General features: G+C 47.5%; 1 protein-coding gene across 1 annotated transcript; it reads left to right on the forward strand.

Annotated features, from left to right (window-relative positions):
• Nucleotides 1-19,529: 19,529 nt before the first annotated feature.
• Nucleotides 19,530-20,709, forward strand: LOC118664770 (calmodulin-like protein 5; the record flags this gene model as incomplete). The annotated part of the gene is made up of 1 exon (XM_036325295.1): nt 19,530-20,709. A coding segment is annotated over one exon (660 nt), but the record flags the coding sequence as incomplete, so codon positions are not given.
• Between the last annotated feature and the right edge of the window lie 7,183 nt (nt 20,710-27,892).

Genomic DNA, 27,892 nt, shown 5'->3' on the forward strand with positions numbered 1-27,892 from the left:
ATCAGTTCCACTCCTGTGCCTTGCTAGAATGGGTGTGGCCGAGAGTGGCCATGGGACTCTCTTTCTCTCTTGATTAAGTCATTCACCAGCCCTAACATTTGCTCATCTATTTCCCTTTTCTCCAATCTATATGTATAAAAGGCTAATATGCTATGTGTCCCTCTGCCCATCCAAGCGGTCACTATGAAGTGCACTGATCATTAGGGGACAGATGCTCAAGGCAGGAGCTTCTGTGACACGCACTGGCTATTTATAGAGAATGGGCACCACAGACCTGGTGCCAACAAAGCAACACTTTGCTTCCCCCAAATGGGACACAGGCTCCACCAACACCCTGGAGTGACACTCTACCAAATCGCAGCTGATGCTGCCATGGCACAAAGTGTGGCCCACAGACCAGCCCAGCCCAGAAACGGTGGCTGTAGGTGCCAGGTAATGATGTCACATAGCAACGCCCGGCTTCCTCTCCCTAGTGATTAGCCTCCTTGGAGTTTCTTCAGCCCAGAACCACAACTTGCTTTATAGCCAGGTGCAAATATTTTATACTTTAACCAAATGTTTGTGAAGTGTTTTCCCATGCCTCATCTCATTTGATCCTCACAGAAGTCCTGGAGTAGGTAGATAGGGGACTCAGTAGAATCCTATTTTCTTTTCATTAGCTGGAAAATGGAGATTTAGATAGCTTACAAACTTGACCCGATGGAAAAGAAGTAAGAAATGGTAGACCTTGAAAATAACTTCAGGTTTTCTCACTGCACAGAATATAGTCAAACACTTCAGCAGTTAAATATTTTACCCTTTGTTCTCCCTGTGTGATCTATAATAATAATCTACTTATGTTGATATTTACTGCTGTGTTGCTGACAATTACCTAAAAGAGAAGTTGAGGTGCTTCATTAGGCTGGGAAAAGTTTAGTTAAACCAGAAAGCAGGTCTAATTAAGCAAGTTTAATATATATATATATATATATATATATATATATATATATATATATATATATTGACTCGCACATGCATGATACATATAAAGCTCTTGCTGGCGCCAATCGCACGTGTGTATTTCCATCTGTCATTGTCAATCGTGAATTTGGTTGACACTTCTATTATAGAGAAAGGGCGAATAGCGATATTAAAATATTTCTTCTAATTAATTTCCTTTCGATGTGCATGAATTCGTGCATCGGGCCACTAGTATACACATAAACAACTTGTATTAGTGCATTCAGGCTGCTACAACAAAATACCAGAGACTGGGTGGCTTAACAACAGAAATTTCTTTCTGATAGTTCTGGAGGCTAGAAGTCTGAGATCAGAGGGCCAGCATGGTTGAGTGAGGGATCTCTTTTGGGTTGTAGACATTTTTTTTGTGAGCTAGCTCACAAGGCAGAAAGGACTAGGGATCTTCCTGGAGATTCAGAACAGAGGTGGAGTGGAATGGCTCAGTTGATTGAGTGTCATCCTGTGCACCAAAAGGCTGCTGATTCGATTCCAGGTCAGGGCACATACCTAGGTTTTAGGTTCAATTCCAGGTGGGGTTATGTTTCTCTTGCACATCGATGTCAGTCATGAGGGTTTCACTGTCATTAATACCACCATCTCTGGGGTTTAGGATTCTACACCTGGATTCTGGGGAGACACAAACATTCAGGCCACAGTATACCTTTACTATGTAACATGTATGAATTAACTTCATATTCATTGAACACTTACTCTGTGGCAAGCATGTGTTAGCAAATCATCCAGATATCCAGGACCATAAAATCCAGTCAAACCCCCAAAAGGTGACCCCTGCATCCCCAGAGCCCTCTGAAGACCTCTGGGACAGCTGGCTTTCATTTCTGGTCCAGTATGGCTACTGAGAAATGCCAAACATCCCCATGCCTGGCAGCTCTAAGGCCATCAGGTATTCTCTGGCTTGGGTGAAGCTTCAGGTCTGGGGAGGTGTTTCTGCTCTTTCTCCCTGTCCCTCATGGAAGCCCTCCCCACCTCTATCCCTTTCCTGTTTCTGTTCTACCGCTGGTCTGAGAACATGGACAGAGTACAACTCTCTCAGTGGGCCTGGGGCACTGCTGTAGGCTCCTCTTCTTGGGGCTCTCATTTCAGCTGCTGATGCTCCACCTCTGGACATCTCCCTGGGGCACATCCTCTGTTTCTCATCTCCTCACTGATGCACACTCTCTGTGCTGCCTGGGCCTCAGGAACATGGGCATATGCTCCCAGCTCCCTGCAAACCATCTAGTCACATGGCACTTTTATCTGACTTGCTGTTTATTATGGTCACCACCCTGGGACTTTGGCCCCGGCTTCTCAAAGAGAGGTCAGAGCACAATCGAAGTGATAGGGGCCAGCTGATCCACGGGTGGGGTAGGACTTTTCTCCTCAAGGCCAAATGTGAAAGTTAGGCAGATAGTCCAATCAGCATCCATCTAGAGCAGCGGTTCTCAACCTGTGGGTCGCAACCCCTTTGGGGGTCTAATGACCCTTTCACAGGGGTTGCCTAAGACCATCGGAAAACACATATATAATTACATATTGTTTTTGTGATTAATCACTATGCTTTAATTATGTTCAATTTGTAACAATGAAAATACATCCTGCAAATCAGATATTTACATACAATTCATAACAGTAGCAAAATTACAGTTATGAAGTAGCAATGAAAATAATTTTATGGTTGGGGGTCACCACAACATGAGGAACTGTATTAAAGGGTCGTGGCATTAGGAAGGTTGAGAATCACTGATCTAGAGGAATGAGGGGCAAATTCAGAAGAGAGGGGGAGCGGGTCCTGGGAGGAATGAAACATGGCCAAAGGATCTGTGGTGGGGCCTCCAACTTTCCTCTTGGGGGAGGGCACTTGTCCTGTGCCTCTCTCTCAGTCATAAAGTACAGGAGTGGTTCCCTTTTATGATTAGAGGCCTCACCTGCAGAATGAAGTCCACCATGTGTGGTGGGAGCTGAACAACCAGGTTGTTTTGAGAGTTTCCTGGCTCTTCTTGTTGGTCGTGTCCTCATTTCAGTTTTCACTGTTCTCACCAAGCGGCTGGTTTATGAGGTCAGCCTCCAGGGTACCCCACTTGGGCCCATATTCCTTAGTGGCTCAGTACCTTCAGTGTCTTTGAGCCCTCCACCCCTCACCCCATCAATGCATTTAGAAGAGACCTAAGGGACATAAAAGTGGCCTGTCCGTAATTCCTGAGTGCTACTTTGATTCAATTAGGATTAAATGATCAACCAAACAAAACCAAATTAGCAATAAATCTCACAATAAAAGCAGCCAAACAAATATAACTCCCTTCTCAGACTTACTGCTTTCCTGGGGAAAGGGAAAAATTTTTTCTGATACATGTTGAGGTTGGCAACTTCCCAAGTAGCTTGCCTTCGCTCATTCTCTGCCTCCCCTGTACTGTGGGCAGGTGAAGGGGTTTGGGCAGGAGGAACAGGGAGGGCAGGGGGAGGAGGACAGAGCAGAAAGGAGCAAGTGCTGATATGGCCCACCCACTTTTCAAATTTGATATTTAATGCTTTGAAATAAAATTAAGAAACAAATATTCAATAGTACACTTGATAATTGGCTCTGTAGACTCTGTTACTTTAAGTCCTCCACACCTTCGGGTGGTGGTGATTATCTTCCCTGAAGGTGTGAAACTCACTCAGAGATTGGGGGTGGGTTGGGGGTGGGGCAGCGTTTGCTCCAAGTGCCAAGCCCTTGACGTTTAGCACTGTGATGAAATCTTTGCATTTAATTCAGGGAGAGGTGTGTGTGTGTGTGTGTGTGTGTGTGTGTGTGTGTGTGTGTGTAAACGTGTGCCTGCTGGTAGGCATAGGAAGTCTGGAGAAAGCAGGAAGGTCTGGGGTGTGAGCTCGGTACCTGGACAAGTGATTTGAAAGAGGCAGAGGGCAGTTCCAGTTTAACCAGAGCTCACTTTGGAGGTCATTCCTCCAGTGGTTTTAAACTTGCTCAGGCAAAGAGCGCTATGAATTAATACACAAGGAGCATCAGAAGGGGAGTGAGGACACAGAAAGAGCTCAATAAGTATCAACTATTACTTATACAAATGTGTAAGATTTCATTTGAAGCGTGGCTCCCACTGCTAAAGAAATTCTGAAAGCTTGTCCATCCAGTCCAACCCCCTCATTTTACAGGCCAGGACATAGTAACCCATCAAATGTAAGCATTTACCCAGGACTCTACAACTGTTGAGGGAGGGACAAAAATGGGCATAGCAGAGAGGTCTCCTGGCTATGAGTCAGGACTTCCTCGTGCTGCTCAGGATGGGGGTCCTTAGGAACTGGACCTGAGGGCATTCCCAGTTGCTAAGGGAATTTCTCATCAACCTCAAGCCCCTGAAGCAGGGAGAGTGTTCTGTTCATCCTTGGGGTTAGCACAAAACTCTGGCACATAACAGGCAGTTGAGAAACTGAGAAACTATTGAATGGATGATGAAGGTTTGACCAAGGTCACATGGCTGGTTGAGGACTCAGATTTCCTGGGATGAATGAGCCGAGTGAAATCGGGGGGAAATGATGGAGGGCCCATGAGGAGCATTGTGTGGTAGAAAGGAGTGAGCAGGATGCTTGTAACGCTGGTGCCGCCAATCGCATGAATCTTGAGGTCCAGTCCTGACTCTGACAGTGCTACCTACAGAAAACCCTGTGGCGTATTCCGTGTATGCATTTCTGCATTTGCACAAAGAAGAGATCAGATAGCCACATTCCTTGGAAATGGGAAGTTTGATGCATGTTTCTGATCGATAGGGAAGTGAATTTTGTTTTGCAGAATTCATCAGGAGAAAAAGAACTTCACTATTGCCAAAGTTTTGTATTTTACTCTCACTCAGCCTCCATTTATTCATTATTATTCATCAGATTACTATGTGATGTGACTACTTTGTGCCAGTGCCTGCCTGGCCCAAGGACATCAGGAGGGTTATGACAGTGTCTCCACTGTCAAGGAGCTCATAGCGTAGGCACATGTCATGAATGCATACCGTGGGTGCTCTGAGGATGGGGCAACTGACTCTAAGGAGGAGCTAGGAAAGGCTCTCTGGAGGGGAACTAGTATTTGAGCTCCATTAAGTAAGTAAGAGCGAAAGCAGAGCATGCCCTGGGGTGGTGGGGAAAGGCTGTGTTCACTGCCAGCCCTCAGCGGCACAGAGCATTTAAGATGGAGGGGCAGGGTGAGCTCCCCAGAACTGGCACATGATGCCTGAGGAGGTTTCTGTGACAGACCATATATAGGAATTGTCCAATTACACTGCTGACATTATGAGACAAGGAGAATGAGCCCTGCTTAGGGTCTGTCCCTTGGACTTGGCATTCCATTCTCCAACTTTTCCCTCTACCTCATGTTTTCTCGTCTAGACCCAAAGGCTGTGTGCCTGACTGAATTCTTGAGAGAGGGGGGATTAAAAGCTAGAATTGTGATTTTCTCTAACAAGATGCCAGCAGAAATCAACACTTGTGTGGTCTCTGTGTAACAAGGGGAATGCAAGGAGAGCCAGCCCTCCTCTTGCCTGCTGGAAGCTGGCAGGGTCTATCATCAGAGCAGCTACTTTGCTCCCTGAGTATGAGCAGCACCTGACCCCTAGACCTGGTGGGGCTGAAGGCTGTAGCAGCCTTGACAGAGGGGAGGCTCTGGGAGAGAATACCCTGGGTGGGCACGGTGTTCATTCGAGAAAGAAAATGGAAGGTGTATAACATGTGAGGGCTGGGTGGCCTTTCATGCTGCCCAGTAGGAAAAAGGACCCCATGCTGCACCACGCCTCAACCCCTACCCTGATACCTATTACAAAATGAAATAGGGAGAGACATACTATGGCACCCCCCTTCTCTCTTTCTCTTTCTCTCCACCGCCACCCCCCCACACCCCCTCCTACACACATAAAATATATTTATGTTACTGGTCCAAAGTCTGTGTGTCTGATGCCTTGAAAGGCCAAAACTCAAAACATCAAAATCTGGAGTAAGGAAAGGTTTATTGATTGAGAAGACTCCAACTGAGAGGATGGGAGCCCATCTTAAGGAAGTTTAGAGTTCAAACTTTTACCCTAAGGGAAGGAAAAATGGAAGGGACCAGAGGCGATTGACCACCATAGACATTAGGTGCCAGGAGGGTCTGAGGAAGATTGTATTAGTTTATGTGAGTCTAAGAGATTCCTGCAAATCTTTGATAAACAATAATTCTTTTTGTACATACTTTCCTTATCTCCTCAGGGAAGACACTGTCTGGTAAGGGACTGTTTTTTGTAAAACTTAAGCCTCACCCTGGCCGGTGTGACTCAGTTTGTTGAGCACCATCCCATGCATGGAGAGGTGGCCAGTTTGATCCCAAGTCAGGGCACATGCCAGTGTTGTAGGCTCCATCCCTAGTAGGGGGCATGCAGGAGGCTAGGAGGCAGCCAAGCAGTCTCTCTCTCTCTCTCTCTCTCTCTCTCTCTCTCTCTCTCTCCCCCCTCTCTCTCTAAAATCAATAAAAACATATATTTTTAAAAAATATATAGAACATTAAAAAAACATACACAAGCTCGGCTGGCGTGGCTCAGTGATTGAGCATTGACCTATGAACCAGGAAGTCACAGTTTGATTCCCGGTCAGGGCACATGCCTGGGTTGTGGACTCCTTCCCCCGTGTGGGGAGTGCAGCAGGCAGCCAATCAATGATTCTTTCTCATCATTGATGTTTCTATCTCTCCCTCGCCTTCCTTTTAGAAATCAATAAAAATATATTTAAGCACACATACAGCCCTAGCTAGTTTTGCTCCGTGGATAGAGCATCAGTCTGTGGACTGAAAGGTCCCAGGTTCCATTCCAGTCAAGTGCACATGCCTGGGTTGTAGGCTTGATCCCCAGTGGGGGGCGTGCAGGAGGCAGCCAATCAATGATTCTCTATCATCATTGATGTTTCTATCTCTCTCTCCCTCTGTCTTCCTCACTGAAATCAATAAAAAATATATTTAAAACACACACACACACACACACACACACACACACACACACACCCTAAACCCTTAAGTCCCAAGCAGAATTCCTCTAATGATTAGCATGCTATATGCAGGACTAAGCAGAAGCTATTAGCCTGGAGGCCATGTGAACAGACAGGCTTGAACAAGATGAAGTCAGAGAGGTCTAGCATTTCACCGAGCTACACACGTATATGAAGTGTACCTGGAGGAAGGAATTTCAAATGGATCTTAGAGAAAATGTTATAGCTTGAGAAAACAAAATGACTCCAAATATTTAGAATTGGTTTAGAAGACTTTGGTTCTAAAAGAAAGTCATTTCACTCTAAATGATACCAGCTTATAATAACCACAAGAAAGGGCAATGGGCCAGCACCATGACAGGATTTATGTGTAAGACACAAGACAGTAACATGTGAAAGCAGATATTTGCCCTTTCTAATGGTGCATACGAACAGGATCAAGCTAGAGAGCCAAGCTCATGTATTGGGATGAGAACTCCCACTAGAACCAAATAAAAAGATATTAAAACTATGATAATAAGGAGGATCAAAGAAGGAGAAAAAACTCTGCTTTCTTTTCAAGGTGCCAGAAAATGGTCAGAAATGCTTTAAAAATGTGAAGAAAGCTCTTCTTAAAGAAGAGATAGGGGCTAGAGATCTTTCAAAGACATCTTCAAAAACACTGTCTCCATGTTTAGTGGTGAGCACAGACATTAAAAAGCACTGGTGAAAAAACCCACACACAAAACAAAACAAAAAAACACTTGTGAAGAAACTGGAATAAAAATGGGAAAACTCTCAGGCTGTAGGATGCCCAGATGTCCCAAACCTGAGGTCAATGCCACAAAGACCATGGGGGTAGGGGGTTCTGCTGTCCTCATCTTCATTTATTTAATACTAGAGGCCCGATGCATGAAATTCGTGCAAGAGTAGGCCTTCCTTCCCCCAGCTGCTGGCACTAGCTTCCCTCTGGCACCTGGGACCCAGGCAGCCCTGGCTTTGTCCAGAAGAACATCTGGTCTAATTAGCATATTATGCTTTTATTATTATAGATTTATTTATTTGTTTGTTTATTGTCTTTCTTTGTTCTCACTTTTAAATAAAGCTGTTGATCTAACTAAAAAACAAAATAGGGGAAAAAAACAAATAAAGAGATCTGTGTAGACAAAGATGAGGTTATCGAGAGAGAGAAGGGCAAGGGAGAAGCAGAGGGCAGCTTGTTACAGAATATTCTAGCAGATGAAAGTAAATACAGACTGACGAAAGTGATGCTGAAAGGATAAAACGATTTCCAAGGATTTTATAGAAATGTATTAAGAACTGTCTATGTACCAAGTACATTTACTGAGCTAATTTAAAATTCAAAGCTGATTCCAATCAGTTATGTGTGCTGCCAAAGCTATGTGATTGGAGAGAGACAAGGCAGTGAATGAAATGCCACCTCCTCTGGCACATGGGTGGGCTCATCATTTGACCCAGAGCCCCCTGCCCTGCCCTGTGCCAGGACATTTTGACTGTGCTTTGTCACCGTGTGTGCACAGGGAGGTTGTGACCTTGTGGTGGAAGCCTTGTGCCAGCTCTCAGCAGGTCTCCAAAGGTGGCTTGAACTGTGCTTTGAGTGTCTTCAATGGTGTACGAAGCACAGTTGAATGTCAGACACCGAGAGGCGCTACAGTGCAGTGCAGAGGGATGGGGCTCTGTAGCAAGGTGAACCAAGATGCAAATTCCTGGCTCTTCCGTGAACCAGTTTTGAGATATCTCTAAGCCTCAGTTGCTTCATTTGTAACATAGGAGTAAACAGTGAAGACAAGATGAGGTCATGCCTCAAGAAGCATGATATTCATATCAGCCCTCTCCCTCAGGTAAATGGGGCAGCGGAAGCATGGGCCTGGCTCACCCAGGTTAGGCAATGAGGTGATGTCAGCCTGGAATGGATAGCCCAGTCAAAGAAGGCTGGTGGTAACCGATGTTATTGCAACCCTGATGCAAGAGCGATTCTGAAATCTCATGACTAAGGGCGGCAGGAACACCAGGGGCCGTGTTGTATTGGGCACAGAGCTGTGCTGTGACCAGGGGACTTCTGAGAATAATAGGAACACAACACCTCACTTGTTCACCATGAACCAGCTATGAGGCTTCAGAGCAGGAAAGAGCGACTTCCCAAAGGAAGGAAACAGGGTGAAAAGCCAGTTCTGCTTCTAAGAAACTCAGTTGGCTGGACAAGATTATGGACAAGAGAGAGAAGGCCCACTGTCGTGGCACAGAAGGGACTCTTAGGGCCTTATTATAAGGGAGGATGAAAGAGGAGACAGCCTTAACCAGTTTGGCTCAGTGGATAGAGCATAGGCCTGCGGACTGAAAGGTCCCAGGTTCGATTCCGGCCAAGGGCATGTACCTTGGTTGCGGGCACATCCCCAGTGGGAGGTGTGCAGGAGGCAGCTGATTGACATTTCTCTCTCATCGATGTTTCTGGCTCTCTATCCCTCTCCCTTCCTCTCTGTAAAAAATCAATAAAATATATTTAAAGAAAAAAAGAAAAAGAAAGAGGAGACACAGCAAATCATGTCAATGGGACTTCAAATCTCTGGGCCAGCAGATGCAGGCACACTTCTTAGAGTGTAGAAGAGTTAAGAAAAGAAGTGGATATAGGTGGAGCCTATTGTAGAAAAAAAGGCAGACATTAGCCCAGCTGGCATGGTTCAGTAGTTGAGTGTTGACCTATGAACCAGGAAGTCACTGTTCAATTTCTGGTCCGACAACGTGCCTGGGTTATGGGCTTGATCCCCAGTGTGGGACATACAGGAGGTAGCTGATCAATGATTCTCTCTCATCATTGATATTTCTATCTCCCTCCCTCTTCCTTCCTCTCTGATATCATTTTTTTTAAAAGGGCAGAAATTAGAGTTAGGAAGTGAAGAGTACAGGCCAGCTGGATTTGTAAGAAAGTGGTATACAGCCAGTGGTTGGGAAAATTTCACTAGTGGATAAAAATTGCAAATATTCACATGCCTTTTTACAGCTAAATACCTATCTAACAGCAGGGTGATCCAAGAAGAGACCTGAAGAACTACTTGTGGCTTACAGTCTTTGGCAGTGAGTCGTTAAAGAGATCCAGGGCAGTGGTGCTCAAACCCTGGGTAACAATAGGGGTGGGTTGGTTACAAGAACTACAAACAACTGGTTAGGATCAAGAAAATAAGTAATTCATAGAACTTTCAGTCTATGATAAATGCAAAGTCACACAGTCACATATTTGCCTTCCAACTTCCCTTCTTAGGGGCCAGTTCCTTCTTTCCCCTCCTCAGTTTTCTGGTCTCTGAAATGGGTTAACTGTGCCTGCTGTCACTGAAGCTGGCCACAGGAATTGGAGGAAAGGGTAATCTATAATAATAAAAGCATAATATGCTAATTAGACCAGATGTCCTTTTAGATGTCCTTCCATCCTTCTGGATGAAGCCAGGGCTTCGAGGGAAGCCTGGGTCCCGGGTGCCTGCCGGCAGCCAGGGGAAGGAAGGCCTACTCTTGCATGAATTTTGTGCTTCGGGCCTCTAGTTAATAAATAAATGTCAAGCACTGTTCACAAGCGATGAGGGAGTACTTAGCACATTTCTTCTCTTCAACCTAAGGATTTGACAGTCAGGACCAAAGAAAGGGCTGGGGGCCTCACAGGCCACTGGCATACTGCCTCAAGCCAGAAGAGAGGGATAGCAGCTCCAGGCAGTCAGTAATCGTGTGAAGGTGCTGGACCCAGTCTCCCTACCCTGGAAGCAGGGGCACCTGGCATGCAGACACACTTGTCCTGCTCCTGAGTCAGGAGCACTGTGCTCAGCCGGATTGAGTTCATGTGCACTGGTGTGGAGGCATCCTGGCCACCATGTGAGAGGTGGGCCTGGAATTACACAGCAGAGGGTTGGTCTTAACTCTGCTATTAACCTAGTTGTGTGACTTGGTCAGTTTCCTTGATCCCTCGAAGCTTCACCTGTGACATGGAGAGTGGCAACACCAGCCCTTACCAAGTCAAGGGATTGCAGTGAGAACAACCAGACACCTTTTTCTCTCCCGCCCTCCCCTGAGCACAGCACCCGCCCCCCCTCCCCACCCCCAAAGCTCCAGCCTAGGTTCCTAGAGGGACAGGCACAGCTCCCCAAGCAGTGAGTGTCCAGCAATCCCTCTGCTGAGCGGGACTCCTTCGCAGGGACAGGTGTCTCTGGGGAAATAGCCCTAGCTGAGGCAGCAGGGGCTGTCTGTGCTGGTCCAGTTCTCTCCCTGGACCTGGCACATTGAGGACCCTCTCCTAAAGGGGCAACTGAGCCTTTCTGGGGGTCACCAGGAGCCACTCCTTCCTCAGGTAATGGGGCAGCAGTGCATCACCATGGCCCTGCCCAGGTTAGGCAGTGAGCTTGCCAAGTTGGAGCAGAGCCGGTCCTGCTCTACCAGTTCAAGGTTCTGACCTGGTTTAAGCCAGTGGCCTATCTCTGGCAGCCATGTTCCCAAGGACAAGCACAGGCAGGACCGAGTGCCAGTCCCCATCCTCAGCTTTGTTAGGCCCCTGGTTTTGTTAGTTACTGTCTTTCCTCCCTGGCCCTATGTCAGATCCAAAGGTCATGACCTTCTTCCTTGCACCAGCTGCGTTAAGAAGAGCCTGGTGTCAGCTGGTCTGGGGTCCATTCGCTCCTGTGGGGAGGAGGGGAAACCCAAGAAGGTTAAAGGAATGGTGAGGGTGGGAAAATCGACCCCTGGCCTCTGTATGCTGCGTCATAGGCTACAAAGCAGCCCCACCAATGATTTTCCACTTGATTCTCACACAGTCCTGCAAGGCACAAGGGTTAGGTATTATTCACCTCTTTTACAGGTGATGAAACCAAAGCGAACTGTAGAGTCTTCAAACCACCAAAGCTGGTAAGGGCCGGCTCTGTTTAGACCCATGTCCTCCTGTCCTGGCTGCAGCGACCTGCTGTTTCTAGGGACCAGGTTCTCTCAAGGCCAGAGCAGCTCTCTTCTTGGCCTCCTGTGCCCTTCCTTGGCCACCTCCCGCTCTTCCTTCCCAGCCCCCTACTCTCTCCCTGGGGGCAGGGCCCATTTGAACAATTGAAGATGTGAAAGATTCTTCCCCCCGGTCTGCAGTGATGAGCAAAAGAACTTTGTGAGGAAAATAAACTTCTGCTCTCAGTTTCCCAGGGTTGTTTTTTGATTTGCACTCTTTTGAAAACTGCTTTATCTCTGAGGCCTACTCCTTCCCCAGAATTTCACCTATGTCCCCAACCACACGGCCCTGTCCTAAGGAGGCTTCAAATACGTCATGTCAACCGCCAAACAGGCCAATCATAGTGTGGCTTCACACCAGGAAGTTTGTCCTCGCCATTGTCGACATGTCGACAGGTGTCAGATATCAAAATGCTTGTATTTTTGTAGGCCGTGCGTGTGGAGCCTGGTCCTAGGGAATGTGACACACAATATTACAGTTCAACTGCATCACCATGGCTGAGGGCCACCTACCAGCTCAGGCCCCGACAGTCAGGGAAGGGGCCAGCAGTTTTCCTCAAAGCGAGCATACCTGCTTCTTTAACATGGATACATCCAAAGACACCAAATTTGCAACTTAAAAAACAGATTAAAGAGCTTATCCCACTCTGGTAAGATTGAGAAGCTGAGAAGACAGTCCCTCAGGTAGATCTAAAATGAAGGGGAAAACGAACCCCACTGAATCCCTCCTGGTCTGGAAGCCCCAGAGACCCAGGGCCACTTGATCCCCAGGCCCTGCAGCGAACGAATGCCCAGCCCACAGCGGGGTCACCACATCCCTGAGAATGCAGTCACGATGCAGTCGCGGGGTTTAATTCTCCCGAAGACAGTGCTTCTCTGGGCAAGAGCTCTGGAATGGAAACACAGTATTTTAAACTTCCTTCAGCTACATGTGCTTATCTGGATTCCCTTCTTTTAAAAATGGAAGTTCCCTGAGGACTGGGGTTGTGAAGAAATGAGTCCTTATCAAAATAAGAGGTATTGAGCAAAATAAAGGTGTGTTTTTTTTTGAAGATGTCACCCATATCCACTTTCTCACTCACACACACACACACACACACACACACACTGACCATATCAGACTTTTAAAATCTTTTTTCCTTCCTCTTCTTCTTCTTCTTCTTCTTCTTCTTCTTCTTCTTCTTCTTCTGCTTCTGCTTCTTCTTCTTCTCCAAGATAGAGAGAGAAAGAGAGGGAGGAGGAGAGAGAAAAAGAGAGACATCAATGTGAGAGAGACACATCAATTGGTTGTCTTCCCATAGGTGCCCTGACTGGGGCCGAGGATTGAAGCTACAACCCAGATACATGCCCTGAACTGGGAGTCAAACCTGTGACCCTTTGGTGAGAGAACTGAAGCTCTAACCATTTAGTCACACTGTCCAGGGCATCTTTCCCTTTTTTAGTTTCCTGCTTTCCAGCATATCAGGACCTCCCCAACCCATGTTAATGACCTAGATTTTTGTTCATGCACATATAATCCTCTTATTAGTTTCAATACACAGCATTCTGCCAGATTACTTAGAAAAAGGTTGCCACCTACATTTGACTGTTGAGAGAGAGAGAAAGAGAGAGAGAGAGAGAAAGGAAGAAGAAGAAGAAGAAGAAGAAGAAGAAGAAGAAGAAGAAGAAGAAGAAGAAGAAGAAGAAGAAGGAGGAGAAGAAGAAGAAGAAGAAGAAGAAGAAGAAGAAGAAGAAGAAGAAGAAGAAGAAGAAGAAGAAGAAGAAGGAGAAGAAGAAGAAGAAGAAGAGAGAAGAGAGGAAAAAGGAGACCGATGTGGCAGGTACTGTCAGGTTCTATGTGGTTGCTGCCTGGGCACGTGGGAAACATGCTGCTCACCTACAGGACACCTGGCCTGCCTTGTGTGGTCATTTACGCAATGAGGAGGGCGTGTTTGTATAGAGACCCCTTGACCCTCGTGCCTGGCTCTCCTTAGGGCAAAAGGGAGGGTAGCTTTCTGGGGAGAAGGGTGAGGGGGTGGATGGTGGAAAAGGCGTCTGAAGTTCTCCAAGCAAACCTCAGGCCGTAGGAAGATAGGCCTGCGGCCCAGCTGTGTGAGCGTTGTGCCATAACGCACTCTTTCTGAGCAGGGCACTGGACACATGGGTGGGTGTGTCACAGGCTCTCCTTCCGTTGGCAGCAGTATCTGGGGTTTGCTCCCTTCCTTTACGTCTTTCTTACCCAGTGGCTGGAACTAGCAATGGTGGGAGCAGAGATGAGAGGGAGAGAGGCTGGTATAGGAGTGTCTGCGGGAATCCGGCTCTGACTCACACTCGGGCGTATGGCAGTCTTGAAGCTTTAGGATCTGGTCCCAAATTCAGAAATATATTAACAGCATCAAGTACCACCCACAGAGCAACTGATTTATTCCTGTTTTTAGACTAAACTTACTGATTTACAACTTTGGGTTCTGCCTCAAATTATGTCAATAATAGCTGTGCAATGAAGCTTCAGACCAATGGAAGCCCAACAGCTGACCAGGAGACACAGGCGGGAAGGATCCATTGGAAAATTAGCAGCAAGCTGGGGGTTGTCCAGTGCCTGGCGGACCTACCTGCATAAAGTCCCCATGGGCAGTGCTACATAATGACAAGACTGCTGTCATACTGAGAATTTCTAACCACGGGGATTATATTCCACCCACCTTGTTTAAAATGGCAAGGAGTAAAACATAACGTACACCCTTAGGGAGATTTCCACCGAAGGTGGTTAAAGTTAAAATGCTCGGTGGTTACAGGGGTCAGCTTCAGTTATCTGGAAAAACACTTGGCTCAAAGCACTTCTTACAGAAAGTGCAGGACAACCAGCGCATTGTCACTGGGGCCGGGCCTGTGTGTGAACTGTGAGTAGGCCCTGGGTCTGGGACAGAGAGTAGTGCGTGTCCTGCCAAGTTCCCAGGTGTGTCATTGACCAAACAAGAGGGGGAAGGACTGTTCTTGCCAACCGCCCCAACAAGTCTGGGCAAATTGTGGGCACTGAATACACAGCAGCCCGCGCCAGCAACCCATTCTGAGGGCAGAGCAATCAAACACACGATCCCCGGAACACAGACACATGATGTGTCTCTTTGAACACAATCTCCATGAGAGTCAGGCCTCGGCGCTTTCCCAGGTGGCCCCCTGGGAGCCCAAGAACCACACCTGTGATTTCACAGGGATCTCAAATGGAAAGGTGGTCTCCTACTTCTGAGTCCTTAAGATGTGATCTTTCCTGCAGAATGAGGTTCATCTGTGAATGCACTCCACAGCCAGGAGCTCCTGCTCAGAGGCAGGCATGGGAATGACTCGGTGAGCAGGACAGACTCCGTCCCCGGCATCAGTGAGATCAGGTGCTTAACTCAGCTGTAGACTTTCTGAGAACTCGGTAGCCATCTGGGTCTGCTTCAAGAATGGTAGACCTGTGGCCAGGCAGAAGACGGCTTGGAGGAAACAAGATTTGGGCAAATGGATAAATGAGTGATAGTAATGGTCCTATTTACTGAGTATTTACCTGATGCTGGACACTGAACTAATGCTTTCCCTGAAGCTCAGTTAACCTACTTAACACCTCATAAAGCAGGCACTACTATTATCTCCTTTAGAATTCAGGCGGCTGATGCTGAGGAGGTGAAGTCACCTGCCCCAGGCTACATAGCCTGTGACACAGGAAGCCAGGAACATGCCCCACAGCCGCCCAGTCCCAAAGCCAAACACCGCATTGCCTCTGTGGGGAGTGTGAGTTATGTTTAGGGGAATGGGCACAGTGGGGGCTCGAAGCCCACCATCTACTACTCACTCCTTAAGAAAAGCATGCCAGAGAGTGGCCTCACGTGGGCACAAAATGATTCCCACATAGGCGCCTTCCATGTTTCCAGGAGGTGGGATCTCCCTGGGCAAGGTCAGGGCGGTGTCAACACCAGAGACTGGCTCAGGGGTGAGGGACAAGCAGGTTCCAGCAAGTCAGGGGAGCCAGAGGAGTCTCCAGGACCTGTCTTACTGGTTTCTCACGAGTAGTTTGTCCACAAAGCCAAACAGTAGTGGGAGTGCTGGAGTGTTTTGTTCCTGGGGTCAGGCTCCTGTGAAAACTGGAGCAGGCTTCAGCATTGGTTCTAAACATCTGAACAAAAGGACAATCACCCCCTACACCCCCTCCCAACACACACACACACACACACACACACACACACACACACACACACACACGGCCACTGCACCAGGCAGTCTGACAGTGACAACACCCCTTGCTCCAGGGCTCCCTCCTTCCTCTAACATCCTCAGAGCTTTCAACTCTCCTCAGTGAAGGAGACCTATTTCTCCTCCAGGACCACGGCTGTTCCCACTTTCCTAGCAACAGTGCCAGGGAGATACACTGAGAGGGGGCAGGAGAGGAAATGAGTCCCGGGCATGAGACTTGACCTCCAACAGGGACACTGAAAAGGCTCAAAGCTTCCTCTAACAAACCTGTCCACTTCTCCCCTCTCTGACAAATCACATCCTCATTGGTTCCAGGTCCTTTAGAAAAATTGACTCCCATCAAGTGTGGTTATTCTGTGCCCCTTGGCATGGTTCATGCTTCTTACATGGCTCCATGGGGCTCAGCTGTGAGGCCAAGCAAGTGGCAGTCTCCCCAGCCTTGGGCTCCTGCACCAGGCACACCCTCACTCCCATCACATGCAGGGTGCCTCGCAGGCCTGTGGATGCACTTTGGCTGTGAAGGTGCCATCAATATGAGGCATTTCTAGTTCTCTCCCACTCCCTCCAAAGAGCTGGGCTCTTCACCTAGGCCACTGTGAATTAAACCAGAAGAGGAAGAAAGGGGCTCCATCAAGCTTAATTAGGGTTGGCAGTGAATGCCCCTTTTCCCAGCCTCAAGTTTGGCTGTCAGATGCCCTGTGCTGTTCATCACTGGAGACGGCTAGCCCTGATGCTGGTCTAGGGCAGCTGACCACTCACCCTCTTAGGCAGGAGGCTGAGCAGGTGGGAAGGGGTGAAGAAATGATCTCAGTGTTGCTCTGAAAAGAGAAGGCACTGCCTTAGAGAGAAATGATGGGCCGAGGGTGAAGACATACTTAGCCAGAAGTCTGGCTCTTTCCCCAAATTCTGGGTGGCCTTGGGCATAGCACTTTACCCCCTGAAGCCGCCATCTCTCTACTTGGAGAGAATGAGTGTAACATGAATAATGGTCATTGTTTTCTTAGCTATATGATCTTTCTTTTCTTTTCTTTTTAATATATTTTTTATTGATTTCAGAGAGGAGGGGAGAGGGAGAGAGAGATAGAAACATCAATGATGAGAGAGAATCATTAATCAGCTGCCTCCTGCACACACCACACTGGGGATCAAGTCTGCAACCCAGGCATGTGCCCTGACTCATAGGTCAATGCTCAACCACTGAGCCACATGGGCCGGGTTAGATGATCTTTCTAAACAGAAGCCTCTGCATCTGTTAGGGCTGACTCCTGACCAGTGTTCAGAGCCATGGGCTGTTTGATGCTCCAGGCAGACAAATTTACTATATCCGTTCAATCAAGCAAGGTATAATAACAAAATTGAGAGTGAGGTCCCCCTTCAAGTGGGTATTTTCTGGAGTGTTGGTTGACATCAAATATGAGCCAGATCGAGACTACATAAGAGATTTGTCACAGAATAACACCTTCTGATGATCAAAGTACTTTGACCTTTGATCCTAACTGCCCTGATCAGATATGGTGGACGTATTATCCTACTTTACAGATGAAGATATAGAAACCCAAGTTAAGTTTCCCAAATCAGATATGGAGCTTGAACCAAGAACCCAAGTCTCTCCCTTGCCTTACCATGTGTTATTTAATACCAAGGGAAAACAAGAAAATAATAATCAAAAGTCCTGCTAATAAGATGAAAGAAAAGGAAATTTAAAATATAGATGTAAATATAGATGTGTATCTTCAAATAGCCTTAAAAAATAAAGGAGCTGGGCTGCTCCAGTTATTAGGAGCTCCACCCTTCCCTTGTTGCCTGCGGAACAGGAGCTTCCCTGTGCTGGTGTCTTAGGTGGACCCACACGCTCCAACCGATACTGATTGTCAGTTTCACTGAGAAATTAGTTGCTCAATAAGTATTAAGGCATCAGTACTACTTCAGCACAAATGAGGGAGTAATGCTTTTTCTAGATGTCTTTATAAAAGGAGCTATATAACTGGAACATTTCCCTGGTGTTTCTCTCCATCTGGGTCCCCTGGACTTGGTGTGGGCTGGGGTGGGTGTGCAGTGCTGAGGGGTGGAAGGCGCTTGGCTGGCTGCTCTACAGGGAAGAAGAGAATCCTCAGTGTGTTTGATGGGCTGAATCAGAGAGAGATGGAAATGATCACATTTCTCAGTTGGAGGGTGAGGGAGTTTGTTCCTTACACACAGGTAGGGGTGGGGAGGATCACGGGAATTTATAGGGATCAAGAGTAGTTTTGCTTGAGAAAGTCACCATGGGGACTCGAAGGCAAATGTCCCTTCACAGCCTCGGGTCTCACTACCTAAGGACTTGGGGACGATCCCCAAGGGCTGAGCTCTTGGTCTAAAACTCTGCTACTCAGAGCGGTGGGGTTTCCTTCCAAAGAACAGACCAGACTGTGAGCTGGGGAGGTTCCCAGACTGGCGTTCTGTGCTTAGGGCCAACTCTTAGTAAACCTGCAAGCTTGGCCACGTTAGCAGTTTCAGTCAACCCTTGTATGTCCTTCTAGCCCTGAGCATCTTCAGGGCTGGCCTGCTCGGCCACTCACTGCTCTCTGGTCTCAGGCAAGACTCTCCTGTGAATGTAAAAAAGCACCCAATTCTTCCTTGTGTCTGCACAGAGAACCTTGGACTTAACGATAGAATGAATCAAGCTAGAGAAAGATTTGTTCCTGGGGTCAGGCTCCTGTGAAAACTGGAGCAGGCTTCAGCATTGGTTCTAAACATCTGAACAAAAGGACAATCACCCCCTAAACTCCCTCCCAACACACACACACACACACACACACACACACACACACACACACACACACACGGCCACTGCACCAGGCAGTCTGAGGACAGGAAGCCTTTCCTCACCTCTGAAGTCACACTTGGCACTTCAAGATGTTTAATAAACAATTTTCAGCACCACCTGCGTGCCAGGTTCTGAATGCCACTTGGCTCCTCGCTTTCTCAAAGCTACAGGCAGCTGGCCACCTCCTCCATCTATAGATTGTTGACACCCTGGACTAAGCATTTGAGGACACCCTGGTAGCATTCCACTCAATCCTAGCTCCACCTGCCCCCATGGGTCCTGCCCTGTGGGACAAGAGCTGGACAGCAGCCCCTAGAGAGGGCAACAGGAACCCTGACCACAGGGATCTACTCCTCCAGGCCAGCTGTGCCCACTGAGGAGGCTCCCTTTCCCCTTGACAGCCTCAGGCTCTATAAATTGGGGAGTCTGTCCTGACCACTCAGCTTGGTGGGGGGGTCTCTGTGAGAGTCGCCTGACAAAAAGCTTCTGGGCCAGGAGAAGCTGGCAGGCCCATGGCTCCAGGGCGGGCCCTGCCACTCCAATTCCTGCATTTCTTGTCTGCAGCTGATCTATCCCTCCTGGGAGGAGGATTTTGCCTGAGGATGTGGGGTGGGTGGGGAGCCTGCCTCCTCCCTTTGCTCCGACAGCAGAAAAGGAGGGGTTCCCACCCCTTTGTAAGACTGCTGCCCGAGCTCTGCCCTCACACAGACACAGCTGGTCTCAGCCACTGGTCCACAGTTCTGACGGGAGCCCTTTGAACTGGTTGGCAGCAAGCGACATGGCAGAGGAACTGTCTAAAGAGCAGGTGGCTGACTTCAAGGCGGCCTTCACCAGGTTCGACAAGGACGGGGATGGCAAAATCAACGTGGAGGAGCTGGGCGCCGTCATGAAGGCCCTGGGCCAGAACCCATCGGAGGCCGAGCTGAAGGAGCTCATCGCCCGGGTGGACACTGACGGTGATGGTGCCATCAGTTTCCAGGAGTTCTTGGCCGAGATGGTGAAGAGGATGAAGTCCTTTGGCGGTGAGCAGGACATGAAGGAGGTCTTCCGAGCCTTCGACCTGGACGGCGATGGCCACATCACCGTGGACGAGCTCAAGAAGGCCATGGCCCAGATAGGGCAGAATCTCTCCCAGGAGGATCTGGAGGCCATGATCCGGGAGGCGGACGTGGACAAGGATGGCCGGGTGAACTATGAGGAGTTCTCACGAATACTCAGCCAGAAGTGAGGTCCCATCTGGTGTCTCCTCTGCTTGACTCTGGTTCTGTGGCCCCTGCTTGTGCCCTGGGGACACAGAGGGAGTCTGGGTGGTGGGACACCTTGCCTCTCTGGGCCTGGGTTCTGCGCTGTTGGGATACCCTCTGTGCCTAGGGGGCCTAGGGCTTCTCCTGTGAATAGGGGTGCTCCCTACCTCACAGGGCTGTTGTGAGGAACCCCAAAGTCAAGTGGTGACCCAAATAAAAGGAATGTGAGCTCCAAGGGTGGTGCACTGGTGCTTGAATGTTTGAAGGGTCCCAAAGGGTGGCATGTGGGATTCTTTTGAGTGTCTACCCCTTTCACTGGTTCCCAGTGGGAGAACCAACCTGAACAGGCCAGATGTCAGCCTGTTCCTCTCTTCGTGGTCTGGGTGAGGAGTGGAAGAGGCATGGTTCTTTGTCTGAGCTTCTGGGCTAAGGTCAGAGTATGGACCCCAGAACTGGGACACTGCTTCCAGCACAAACAATAAAGTTGACCATGCTTTGAATACAGCCAACTGTAGTTTAGATTCAAATTATTTTTTTAAAAAGTATGTGTGTGTGTGTGTGTGTGTGTGTGTGTGTGTGTGTGTGTGTGTGTGTGTCTTGTATTTGAGATGCAGGGTTGTGTAGATTTGAAAACCACAAAGGTGGAGGTGGCCTCACTGGAATGAAGGCAGGAAAGTGGGGAAGTGGAGACAGGTGCTGTGATGGGCAAAGGAATTGTGCAACTTGAGGTGGGGCTGCTTGCCCTAGATCCCAGGGGCCAAGGCCTAGGGAGTTTCCAAGCTGAGAGCCAACCATCTGTGAGTTTACTTTCCCCACCCCCCCCACCCCCGGCCCAGGACTCAGCACCTCACTCTTGCTCCTTCACAGCCCCTCTTGAGTTGGGGGCTCTGAGGTTGCCCCCAGGCTGCAGTGCAGTCCGCAGAGGAGCTGGGAAGAGTCGGAAAGATGGAGATGGGAGATGAGGGTCTGATGGCAGCTGCATGGCCCCCCTGATGTCAAGAGAGCCACCATTTGAACTTGGGTTTATAGTATTATTGTGTAGCTTCTCAAAATTAGGCCCATTTGAGGCTGCTTGTCACAGCTCTGAATTTCTGAGGCTCCCTTGTCCTGGTTCTCAGAGCCAGTCTAATCTGAGCTCTTCTTGCACATGAGGAAACTGAGGCCCAGGGGGTTGAAGGGAGCAGTCAGCATTGTCCGAAACCAGCTGTGGGTGCCATTTATGATGGGTTTCTGCTTCCCACTTCATGAAATGAGTTTTTCTTTAGTTTTTGAATAAAATTTTAGTCCAAACTGTCTGTGGTGACTGACTTTATCTTGTCCTTGTGTCGGTGGTTCCGGCTCAGGGTGGGGAGAGGCAGAGCCAGCTTTCTTTGGGGGTGATTGCAAAACACTGGCGCCAGGCCCTGCACCGCCCACCCATCATTTGAACACCTATGGTGGGGGTGGGGTGGAGCCAGTTATCACGGTAGGGCTGCCACATCGCCGACATTTTTATTCTCCCCCACTTAACAGTGGGTCGCTCCCGTCTCCCTGTCCTCAGATTTGGCCATGTGCCTTCCAGAGTGAGGGAAGGCCCTGGGCTTGTGAACTGTGGGCTGGGGAACTGTGAAGGAAGAAAGGAAGGAATCCAGAGGTCCCTAAGGGCTCTGAGGGAGGGAGGAAGGTGTGGGATCTTATCTAGAGATAAAGACTTGTAGACAAAGACTGAGAGATAAGGAAATGGGGTAGAGGCAGACCCAGGCCTGCTGTGGTGATCTGAGGAGGGGTGGGTGGTTCCCTCCAGAAAGTCCCCAAGCTCTGAGGGACATAGGTCACAGTGAGTTTCTGAATTAGTGATTCCGAAATGCCAAGCAGGTCTAAGATGAAGTTTTTCAGGCTCCACGTGAAAATGAGAGAGAGAAAAAAAAGACACTTTGACTAACCTAAGTGTATTCAGTTTTTAAAATCCGAGGCTATGCTCTCTCTATATTTTCCATGTTAAATGTCCTTTCCTTCATAAAGCTACTGTAATAGCAGATGATAGCTTTGTGGGGTTCTTTTTCATGTTCTTATTCTGAGAGTCCTACAAGTGCCCAAAATAAATTTAGACATTTTACTGGCCCATGAGGTCCAAATATCTGAGGACAAGTAACTGTTCAAGTCTGTGGAGTGTAAAATGGATTTTCTTTTCTGAAAAAAAAAAAAAGAAGGAAAGAAAAGGAAAGAAAGGAAAAGAAAAGAAAAGAAAAAAAGCGTTTTTTTCTGACTTTAAAGAAATATGTAGCTCATACATGAGAACAGTGAACTCCAAGCTCAGGACTGATGTTTCCTGGGAGAGGGAGGCACAGGGGCCTCAATTGATGCCTTCGCCTTCAAGTTTTGTTTCTTAGGCCGGCTGGCAGCTACGTGGAAGCTAGCTGTTTTACTCTCCATATTGTTATATGTCTAAAACACGTTACACTAAAAATAACGCGTCCAGTGCATGGGAGATGAGACCTTACCGAGGGAAGGAGAGAAATGAAGCTGCCGGCAGTCCAGGACGTAGGAGATTTGGTTGGTATTAGAGACTGGATGTTTGACGCTTCTCACTGATGAGCTCTTCCTGAAAAGGGCTTGAGGGGGCCTCAAGGCCAGAAGAAAGCAGCAAATACTTCTCTCTATCGATTGCCCAGGAGAACAGGAAGAGAACCTGAGGGTCTGGGAGAGGAAGTGACTCACTTGAGGTCCTGAATGAGACCAGGACCTGGAATGGAACTGAGGGCTCTGAGGGCTGCTCCCTCCGTGCCCCTCCATCACCTAGTGGCCCTGCCCCTGGGGGAACTGGCCCTGGGGGGAGGTGTCAGGTGGAGGGGGTTGCAGAATATCCTGAGTTTCAGTGACTCTTGTCACACCTGATTCTGCAGGAGATATACAGAACAGGTTTCAGCATTGACTCCAAACTTCCTTGAAGGCTTTGAGGGCTGAGCCGGGCTCCGCTCCCTCACATGGTTCACACAGCAGCCCTGCCCCCCTCTAGGACACAAGGAGGACTAGAAAGTGTGCAAGAAGCCTCTGAGCAGCCAACTCGGCTTTAGGGCACCGCAGGGGAACTTGATTCTCTGAAAGCCACTTCTCTGAAAATCAATTTGCCAAGAGTAGTTCTGCAAATGGTCCACTTGCTAGTATTTCCCAATTTATCAAAAATATATATTTTTAAAAACACCCGATAAGAATTACAGAGGTTCATGTCAGGTAAGATGGGTTAACAGCTTTTGAAGATTTCTCTCAAATGTCGTTGTCCTGTTTAACATTATAGTTTCATTTAGTTTTTCTTGTGGTTTGATAATTATTTTAGTTGCCGTCAGTTCACTGAAACCTGACAAAGATGAAAGTTCCCTGTTTGATTTTTATCCCCCTCATACGTGTGCCTATGATTCGGGGGAAGGAGAACCGATTCATTTCGATTGACTAGTTGTACATGTCTCTGATGTCAAGGGTTTTATGAATTATAGATAGGGCAGGCTTCTCTCTTCTGACAGGTTGTCAATATAGACTGTTGCTGTAGTCCTTTTTTAAATTCTTTATTGTTTAAAGTATTACATATGTCTCCTTTTTCTCCATTGACCTCTCCCGGCCACTCCCACTCCCAGCACATGCCCTCAGGCCCCTACTGTCTGTGTCCATTGGTTATGCTTATATGCATGCATGCAAGTCCTTTTGTGGATCTCTTAACCCCACCCCCAACCCCTCCAAACCTCCCCTGCCTTTCCTCTGAGTTTTGACGGTTTGTTTGATGCATCCATATCTCTGGATCTATTTTTGTTCATCAGTTTATGTTGTTCATTATATTCCATAAATAAGTGAGATCATGTGATATTTATCTTTCTCTGACTGGCTTATTTTGCTTAGAATCATGCTCTCCAGGTCCATGCATGCTATTGCAATGTTAAGAGTTCTTTCTTTTTTACAGCAACGTAGTATTCCATTGTGTAGATGTACCACAGTTTTTTAATCCACTCATCTGCTGATGGGTACTTAGGCTGTTTCCAAATCTTAGCTATTGTAAATTGTGCTGCTATGAACATAGGGATGCATATATCCTTTCTAACTAGTGTTTCTGTTTTCTTAGGATATATACCTAGAAGTGGGATCACTGGGTCAAATGGGAGTTCCATTTTTTGAGGAAACTCCATACTGTTCTCCACAGTGGCTGCACCAGTCTGCATTCCCATCAGCAGTGCACGAGGGTTCCTTTTTCTCCACATCCTCGCCAGTACTTGTCGTTTGTTGATTTGTTGATGATAGCCATTCTGACAGGTGTGAGATGATACCGCATTGTCATTTTGATTTGCATCTCTCAGATGATTAGTGACTTTGAGCATGTTTTCATATGCCTCTTGGCCATGTGTATATCCACTTTCAAAAAGTGTCTATTATGGTCCTTTGCCCATTTTTTATTGTATTATTTATCTTCCTTTTGTTAAATTGTATGAGTTCCCTATAAATTTTGGAGATTAAACCCTTATCAGAGATAACATTGGAAAATATGTTGTCCCATACAGTGGGCTTTCTTGTTGTTTTGTTGATGGTTTCTTTTGCTGTGCAGAAGCTTTTTATTTTGATGTAGTCCCATTTGTTTATTTTCTCCTTAGTTTACATTGTCCTAGGAGCTGTATTGGTAAAGATATTGCTACGACATATATCTGATATTTTGCTGCCTATGGATTCTTCTAAAATATTTTTTTAATTGATTTCAGAGAGGAAGACAAAGGGAGAGTTAGATAGAAACATCAACAATGAGAAAGAATCATTGATTGGCTGCCTCCTGCATGCCCTCACTGGGTAACAAGCCTGTAACCCAGGCATGTGCCCTGAGCACGCCGGCTGGGCTAGTCCTTCCTTTAATTCACAGATTTATTAAGTGGCTCAATCAAATGGATATCTGTGCATTTTGAGTGTTTAAAAATGCTTTGTATCTGAAACCTGAATCACACACAAAATTAACATTCAGGTGAGCAGAAATGGACTGATAAATCTATTGGAACTGGTTGGATTGAAAACACAACTGATTTAAACAAACAAACAAAAATTTCCACCAACTCCTTCCAGATGTTAACCAGAATATTGATTTTAGAGAAATTACTCTACTTCTGGTCAAATCAGATGTTTCAAATTTTATATATTAAATAATACCTTTGCTTCATTGAGTTCCCCTGTATCTTTTATATCTTGATTTATATCTGTTCCTGACAGGCCTGATGAACCCACCCCTCCACTAAGGTCCTTATCAAATGCTTCCTCCTCCAGGAAGCTTTCCAGAGCAGGGTCGGGCACATCATAGATCCTCAATACATGCTCTGGGAGAGAATGACTAGATCTCCCCCTTCTTTGTATAATCCGCATCAAAGTGCACCTTGTATTAAAGTTCCTTGTGAACAAGGCCTACCTCCTTCTTCAGAATTCCAAACAATAAAGTAAAGCCCATCAACATCACTCTAGATTGGGAACTCTGAATGCAATGCACGGCATGGACACTCCTGGCCTGTGGTTGATTTAGCGCTAACTTACCCTCCTACCATCTGAACTAGACACTGGGCTCCCTCACCCATGAGGTATCACCTCCACCTGCAGAGATGGCAGTTTCCAGAGTGTCACAGGATTAAAAGACATCTCCACAATGTCATACTCATTGAGGAGAGGGAAGACCCCAAGTGTGACTGAAGAGGGACAGTGACTCTCTCAGACCCTGTTTTTATGAAAACAGCCCCCATGTGGCCCTAAGATTCCGACAGTCAGAGAGATAGAACCAATGGGACATACAGAGGTAGGTAAGAGGAGATGTATTATACAAACGGGCTCACCTGAGAAGCCCCAACTCTTCCATCTGCAAGCGGGAGACTCAGGAGACCCTGTGGGGATGGTTCAGTTCAAGTCTGAAGCCTGAGAATTGGGAGCTGATGTGCAAGTCCCGATCTGAGTCTGAAGGCTTAAGACCCAGCAGCTCTGACGTCCAGGCTAGAGGAAGATGGACGTCCCAGCTCAAGCAGAGAGCAAATCCGCCCTTTTGTTCTGTCCTGGAGCTCAGTGGACTGGTGATGCTCACCGTGCTGGGGAGAGGTGTGATGTGCTTTGCTCAGTTCACCAGTTCAAATGCTAGTTTCACCCAGAAATACCTGCACAGACGCCCCCACAAGTCATGTTCACCAGTTACCTGGGCGTCGCTTAGCCCAGTCAGGTTGACACATAAAATTAACCATCACAAGTCCATTTCCTCTTGGTCTAGAAATACAGAGATCCTAGGGCATGTAACCCCTAGGACAGATTTAGGTGTCAGATCACTTGGACCAGTTTACAAGATTTCACATCAAGATCAGAATCAATATCTCTCACCCTAGCCAGTTTCGTTGAGTGGATAGAGCATCAGCCTGTGGACTGAAGGGTCCTGGGTTCGATTCTGGTCAAGGGCACATGCCGAGATGTGGGCTGGATTCCCAGTGTGGGGTGTGCAGGAGGCAGCCGATCCATGATTCTCTCTCATCATTGATGTTTCTATCTCTCCCTCTCCCTTCCTCTCTCTGAAATCAATAAACATATTTTTTAAAAAGTCAGTGTCTCCCTTTCTACCCAGCAAAGTCATCAAGAGCAGGCTCTCAATAGGTACAGGAACTGTATGTCCAGTCCCAGGGACAACATAGCTACGTTATCCTGTCCCTTCGTCTCTGCAAACTAGTCCAGGTTCTGAGTTTTGGGGTTTTTAAACATGGCCACCCTACACCTCGTTCACTGAAATTGCTCCGTTACCCTCTAGAGCAGCGGTTCTCAACCTGTGGGTGGCGACCCCTTTGGGGGTCGAACGACCCTTTCACAGGGGTCGCCTAAGACCATCAGAAAACACATATATAATTACATATTGTTTTTGTGATTAATCACTATGCTTTAATCATGTTCAATTTGTAACAATGAAAATACATCCTGCATATCAGATATTTACATGACGATTCCTAACAGTAGCAAAATTACAGTTATGAAGTAGCAACGAAAATAATTTTATGGTTGGGGGTCACCACAATATGAGGAACTGTAGGGTCCCGGCATTAGGAAGATTGAGAACCACTGCTCTAGAGGGAGCAGAGGCGTTTCCCAGCCTCCCACCTATGAAGTCAGGGCTTGCCTTCACCTCCTGCCGCCCAACCCAAAGATGACCTCACCAGCCCCTCCCTGTGCTTCTCTGGCTCTACTATAATCTGGGACAGGGCCCAAACTTCTCATCCTGCAAGCTCCTTCTTGCTTATCTGCAGCTGTTCCTTATCTTGGGGTACTCTCCTCTTTCCCCACTGCAGATGGTCCTCACCCCCAGAGCACTGGCACCCACTTACAATATCACCTCTGCCTTTCCAGTCCATGCCTGCCCCAGCAATTCTCACCCTGGCTGCACAATTAGAATACCCAGAGTGCTATTGAAAAAGACCATGTTAATCCGGTGTTCTGACCCCTAGTTGGTGGGGAGCCCAGGCTTGGTTTCTTTCTTTCCTTCTTTCCTTCTTTCCTTCTTTCCTTCTTTCCTTCTTTCCTTCTTTCCTTCTTTCCTTCTTTCCTTCCTTCCTTCCTTCCTTCCTTCCTTCCTTCCTCCCTCCCTCCCTCCCTCCCTTCCTTCCTTCCTTCCTTCCTTCCTTCCTTCCTTCCTTCCTTCCTTCCTTCCTTCCTTCCTTCTTCTCTCTCTCTCCCTCCC

Source organism: Myotis myotis, unplaced genomic scaffold (genome assembly GCF_014108235.1).
Source record: "Myotis myotis isolate mMyoMyo1 unplaced genomic scaffold, mMyoMyo1.p scaffold_m19_p_1, whole genome shotgun sequence".
Classification (NCBI taxonomy): Eukaryota; Metazoa; Chordata; class Mammalia; order Chiroptera; family Vespertilionidae; genus Myotis; species Myotis myotis.